Source organism: Canis lupus, chromosome 12 (assembly GCF_048164855.1).
Source record: "Canis lupus baileyi chromosome 12, mCanLup2.hap1, whole genome shotgun sequence".
In the NCBI taxonomy this organism is placed as follows: domain Eukaryota; kingdom Metazoa; phylum Chordata; class Mammalia; order Carnivora; family Canidae; genus Canis; species Canis lupus.
The window spans coordinates 3,261,081-3,267,462 of NC_132849.1; the positions used below are offsets into that span (position 1 = coordinate 3,261,081).

At 46.4% G+C, this 6,382-nt stretch overlaps 1 protein-coding gene across 2 annotated transcripts; it reads right to left on the reverse strand.

The window, feature by feature from the left end:
* Window positions 1–2,411: 2,411 nt before the first annotated feature.
* IVL (involucrin) lies at window positions 2,412–4,913 on the reverse strand. Of its 2 annotated transcripts, none has more exons than XM_072768884.1 (2): window positions 4,844–4,913; window positions 2,412–3,587 (listed from the first exon to the last, which is right to left on the reverse strand). In XM_072768884.1, the coding sequence occupies exon 2, from the start codon at window positions 3,561–3,563 to the stop codon at window positions 2,706–2,708; it is 858 nt and encodes a 285-aa protein (XP_072624985.1). In that variant the 5' UTR covers window positions 3,564–3,587; window positions 4,844–4,913; the 3' UTR covers window positions 2,412–2,705. The 2 variants fall into 2 exon arrangements, with proteins under 2 accessions (XP_072624985.1, XP_072624986.1); XM_072768885.1 differs by lacking the exon at window positions 4,844–4,913 and adding an exon at window positions 4,060–4,204.
* Between the last annotated feature and the right edge of the window lie 1,469 nt (window positions 4,914–6,382).

Consider the following 6,382-nt stretch of genomic DNA (forward strand, 5'->3'; position numbering starts at 1 on the left):
TGAAACTGTACCTCTGTACTCTTTTTCCTAAGAACCCACAACCTCACTCTAATCATAAGAGAAACATCAGACAAACCCAATTTGAGGGATAGTCTACAAAACAGCTGATCCGTAGCCCCCCAAAATGGTCAAAGTCACCAAAAACAAGGGAAGACTGAGACACTGTCACAGTGATGAGGAGCCTAGGAGACAAGATGACTAAATGCAGTGGAGTATCTTAGCTGGGATCCTGGAACAGGAAAAGACATTAGGTTAAAATCAAGGAAATTAGAATAAATCGGGAACTCTAGTTAATATATCAATATTGTTTTTTGTTTGTAATAAATGAACCATATCCATGTAAGATGTTAATAACATGAGAAACTGGGTGTGGAGTATATAGGAACTCTCTGTATACTAGCTTCTCAACTTTTCTGTAAGTACAAACCTGCTCTAAAAAATAAGGTCAATATTAAAAAATCAAAACGTAACTCTCCAAAGAAAATGTATGCATACTCTGAGGTTTTCTGGTTACAGCTTCCTTTGCCCCCAATATTCCTGCCCAATCCTACCTAGGCTTCTCTTCACTCTGTCCTATTAGGAGGACTTGAACATCCTCATCCTGTAAGTACAGATGGTCCCCGATTTACTATGGTTTGACTTATGATTTTTTTTTTTTACTATGCAATGGTGTGAAAGCAATATGTATTCAGTAGAAACCATACTTCAAATTTTGAATTTGGATCCTTTCCTGGGTTAGCAATATATGGAGGATACTCTCTTACGAAACTGGGCAGAAGCAGGGAGCCCTAGCTCCCTGTCAGCCACACAGTCATGAGGGTTAACACCTGATACACTTATAACCATTCTGTATCTATACAACCATTCTGTTTTTCAGTTTCAGTGCAGTATTCCATAAGTTGCATGAGATGTTCAGTACTTCATTATAAAATAGGCTTTGTGTTAGATAATTTTACCTAACTGTAGGCTAATGAAAGTGCTCTGAGCATGTTTATGGTAGGCTATGCTATGCTATGATGTTTCGTAGGTTAGGTATATTAAATGTATTTTCAACTAGAAATATTTCCAACTTATGATAGATCTATTGGGACATAAATATAAGTCAAGGAAGATCTGTAATGAGATCTATTGCTTCTTAGCAGAAGCAATGGGGTTAGAACCAAAGTTTAAGTACAACACCTTGTCCTCTGTCTAATGGGTGCAATGTGGGGTGTGCAGGGAGCCAGGGAACAAAGTTGACCAGCGTGAAGTTCACTGAAAAAGCTGAGGTGAGGAATGAACTCAGCCTGAGTTTGGGGGTGTTGGCAGGAATAGCAAGGAAGTGGCCATTGGTGGGGCAGGGTGGGGAAAAAGAGGAGGAGGGATGACTGTATCTCTGCCGAGGTGAATGCACAGATGGTGGTATCATTGGCCAAGAAAGAATACCTAAGAGGCAAACATGGCGAGTGTTGCTAGGGTTGGGCGAGGAGTAACAGATGCCAAGTGCCATTCAGGTCTGTTGAGTCTAGCTGCCTGTGGATATCTCAACAGGGATGCCCCAGGCATATCCTCACGGCTGTGGTAAAATAGCTTTAAGTGGCTTGAGAAAACCTGCCCAAATGATGGGGTTAAATAGCTAAAGGCAGGTGATTCGAAGCATTAAATGCAGTTTGTCCCAGGAAGGAGAAGGCATCAAGTCCTGATGTGATTGATGGCAGTAAAAGCTACAGAAATGTCAGAGAGGGTAATGGCTACAATGGCCGTGGATCTGTATTTCTCCAGCGTACTGAGCACTCCCATGATTCCAGCGAGCCCAGCCTTTACTTTCTTTTGTGACACTGTCAATATCACTCGTTGGGACCAGTCTTGGGACTGTCTCCCCTTCCCACTTTGCTCAATTCTGCTTCTTTCACTTCTCTAAAGTTTTCCTTAGATAGGAAAACTCTATCACACTCTTGGAAGGCATCTGACAGAGTACACTCAGAAAGGGACCAGAACCCAGCTGAAGCCCCCATACCTCCCTGGTGTCTTCCTAGAGCCCTCCCTAAAGTAAGGAGTTGAGAGGAGATCAGAGTTGTTAGGCTGAGCTTGGCCAGGGGCTAAGACTGAGCCTGGTGTGTGGCATCAGGCAGTGCTGGACTGAGGTGAACAGATCCTCCTCCCTTCCAGGTTAACTTGTCCCTGCTTCATGACCAGCAATTGGCAAGCATTGCTTTCAGGTGAATGAGTGAAGTTGTTTTGGTTTGGAATTGGTTTGGTTTCTTTTTAAGAAGCTGATGAACCAATATATGTATTGGGTGGTTTGGGGAGCAGAATTAAAGATGTCTTTCCTCCTTTGGGTATTAGCCAAGAGAGTCTGTTACATCCATTGACCCCTACACAGGTTTTTATAAGGTGAGAGATAGAGGAGAAAAGACAAAGAGAATACAGGATGCCAGAACTTCCAGGATTTATTTTGTATTATTGTGCACACTCACAGATTCAGCTATAATCCTGGGGACAAAGTCAGAGTTAGTGTAGTAAGTAGGAAGTGTCTCCTCAGGCAGAGGTTCTGGCCACCTGAGGATGGGACGAACTCATGAGGGGTGGGTGCTGAGCCATAATTCCCCCTTCCCCCAGCCCTGTCAGGGAAACAGAGGTACAGGGTCAGGTGGATTCACAGAGGAGGTGGGCCACGAGGGCTGGGGACTTGAGATACGTGAGAGCCTCTGGGGTCCTGGGGGTGCTCACTGGTGTTCTGGAGGGTCATGAACCTCCTGCTTCTGGTGCTGCTGCTCTATGAGGGGCAGGACTTCTCCCTTCAGGGGTTCTCGGACCTGAGCCAGAGCTGGGACAAAGGCAGGCTGCTCCAGCTGCCCCTCCTGCTGCCCCTGCTGCTCCAGCACCTGCTCTTCTTTCTTTTCCGGTTGCTCAGTTCTCTGTGCTGGCTCTTGATCCAGGTGCTGGTCCACGAGCTTCTTTTCCTGTTCCAGCTGTTCCTTTTGCTGCTGCTTCCTTTGTGCTCCTATCTGCTCTAGCTGCTGCTCCAGATTTTTTGCTTCCTGATGTTTCTCACACTGTTCCTTTCCCTGCTGCTGTTCCTGCTGCTGTAGCTCCTCCTTCTGCTGTTCCTGTTCCAGATGAAGTTCCTTCTCCTGTGACTCTTGTTGCTCCTGCTGCTGTTCCAGACACTGCTCCGGGTACAGTTTCTGGTCCTGTGACTCTTGTTGCTCCTGCTGCTGTTCCAGACACTGCTCCGGGTACAGTTTCTGGTCCTGTGACTCTTGTTGTTCCTGATGCTGTTCCAGACACTGTTCCAGGTGCAGTTTCTGCTCCTGTGACTCTTGTTGTTTCTGCTGCTGTTCCTGCTCCTGTGGCTCACACTGTTGCTCAGGTTCCCCCTTCACAAGACTTGTATGTTTCTCCCCATGCCCCAAGGGAACCTTCCCTGGGAGTGGAGAGGGCATTTTTTGGCACAGGACAGGTAGTGAAGTCGGCTGTTTCACCTGCTCTTGTTGAGTATCGATGGGAGGAGACTCAGGCTTGAGGGGCCCCTGACTGAGGGCAGGGGGCAGGGTCACTGGCAGAGTGTGTTGCTGGGACATCCTGGAAACTGCTTTAGGATCAACCTGAAAAGCAGAAGGAGTCAGAAGGGTGACTGAAGGCAGAGGGTGTCAATGAAACCCCAGAATCTGCACAAGAGATTTGTTTCTCAGCACCCCTTTTCTTCCCTTGGGTTGGGGCTTCCCTGCCCACTCTGGTGACTGTTCCCCCAGAAGTGGTAGAGTGAAAGGGAGGAGGAGGAGGGCTGAGAAAGGCCCTCCTGGGAGCCTCTTGTTCCCAGAAACAGTCAACAAAGAGATCTGGCTTCCAAGGTGCTGGGTAATGGTAGGCTGGGTGCCATTTCTGAACTACTCCTTGCCTCTGCCTCTACTTTTGATCTCCTTTGACCAAGAAGGAGAGATGAGATCTGGGGTTATGATGGGAAGAGGTGAGATCTTAGGAAAAGAGGAGCCTCCTGGAGGACTCTTGAGTTCTGGAAAATCAGTGGTCCATGCCAGAGGATCAGAGGAGTTGTGGCACATACCCTGGACTACTCACACAATATCTGATCAGTTTAAGGATCCCAGTGGAAGGCTGTATATTTCGGAGCAGTTCATTTAATCCTGTGAGGCCTCAGATTTATTTTCTGTAAAATTAGCGGATCAGCCTGTTCAACTCCAGAGGTTTCTCTCATGACCTTCAGAGATTCAGCTGCAGCCCTAGCACTTGGGAGGTGGGGTGGAAAGAGGGGATGGAAGTTTGTTGGGACATAGAGCCAGTTCTTCTGAGTCCTATACTTCTAAGGTGGGTTTTCCTGCTCCTACTTTGCCTGGGTTTCTCCAAATAGAAGATTTGCCCCATTTGCCATTCTCCCTTCTGCAGCACAACAAAATTTATGTGCATTTCCCTCAAACCTCTGTCCCCCTAAAGAAAGCGCAATTATAGTCAACCCAAATCAAACAGTTTCAGGGAAGAAGTTAGCTATACTCCCTCTCTCCTTCACCTTACCTCTTCTCTCTCTCTTTCGTTCTTTCTCTCTCTCTCTCTCTCTCTCTACACACACACACACACACACACACACACACAGCACACCACACAGTCCAAAACAGCAAACCAAGAAAAGATGGGACAGGAGGAGAATTGATTGCTCTCTTTTCCGTGTTTCCATGCCATAACATTTGTCCTTCAACACAGGGACCTGAGCCCTCCTAGAAAGACATGTAGTTCAGTTGAATCCAGCCTAAGAGTGACCCATGTACCACCCAGGCTGGCCACCCTTAGCCACGTTCTGGTGTGCTGGATACCCCTGGTGCCAGCCCCAGTCCTCCCAGCGAATACTTACAGGACTCACAGTGGGGATGGCTGCAGAGGCCTCTAGTGGAGTTCTGAGCTGAGCAGGGATCAGGGTGCCCTTTATATGGTTCCCCAGCCCAGCCTCCTTCTCTGGTTGAAGGAGATGGACTGGTTTCACCACTCAAGTTGGTCAACTTCCTTCAGCCCCTTCCTGACTCATCATAGGCACCTGAAACAGAAAACCCCTCAGGGCCCCTTTTCACAGAAACACACAGAGAGCTCTGGGGGCTCCACCATTCCTATGGTACTCATCTGACATGGGCATGGAGAGGTGAGGGAGGCATCTTGGGAGACTGGTCCCTTTTCCTATTGCTTTGTGACCTTGGCTATGCCTTTTCTCTGAATCTCAATTTTTTCACTTGTAAAATGGGGCTAGCCTGATAATTAGGTATGGAGATTCATTTACAAGAGCATAGGATAGAAAGTTATGTGTCTCTCTGGGATCTTCAGGCTGGGGATGTGGTGTCAGGGTGGGAAGAATCACATCTTGTGAAGGGATGGGGTTGCTGGGGATTCCCTTAGCTTCTTGCCCACAGTCCATCTGCTCTCAGGACATATCTATAACCCATTCTGTATGGAAACAAATCCAGTTCTGAGGGGGTCAGACTTCAGACCAGAAGGGTCAAATAGAAGACTTGTAGGGCTACAAGTTGGCTAGGTCCCATGCCCAAGTTTGTACTTACAGAAGTTCTCTAGAAAGTCATGCTCAGGGATCCCTGGGTGGCGCAGCGGTTTGGCGCCTGCCTTTGGCCCAGGGCGCGATCCTGGAGACCCGGGATCGAATCCCACATCAGGCTCCCGGTGCATGGAGCCTGCTTCTCCCTCTGCCTATGTCTCTGCCTCTCTCTCTCTCTCTCTGTGTGACTATCATAAATAAATAAAAAAATTTTAAAAATAAAATAAACAAAACAAACTTTAAAAAAAAAAAAGAAAAGAAAGTCATGCTCATAAATACTTCAAAGCATGGACGACTCCATACAAGGAAACAGGTATTAAATAGACAATATATAATACTGCTTTTTATAATTTTAAAATTTATAATTTTATAATGTTTTTTATTGTTTTTTTCTATAATTATTTTTAGAATGCATAAAAGTATAAAGATCAAAACGAAATCATCCTTTGCTTTCTCCAAACCATGCTCTAAAAATAGCAATCCTTCAGCATAGGGGTGGAGCTCATCCCTCTTCAATGCCAAAAGTGACCCAGCTCATCTGGAATAAAATCCAAACTCACTATCATGGTTTCAAAGACCCTCATGAGATATCTTCAGTTTCTAGGACAAGTCTCGGGGTTCCCACCTCAGGGCCTGGTGTCTATTCTCTCTTCGCTGACAGGCTTCTGCAGGGTCCCTGGCTTTGTGTATCTTTTGGCTTCAGTGTAAGTGCTGGGTCTGCCCAAAAGCCTTCCTCGACTCCCTATCTGGAGGCTTATCTTCTGGTTCACTTCATTTCACTAATAACAGTTGAGAGCCCTTTTTGCATTTGTTCATGTGTTTCTTTTTTATCTTTCCCATTGCAAAATAAGC

Bases quoted from the DNA above. Each gene is read 5' to 3' on its own strand.
- IVL (XM_072768884.1), bottom strand. From the start codon at position 3,563: ATGTCCCAGCAACACACTCTGCCAGTGACCCTGCCCCCTGCCCTCAGT.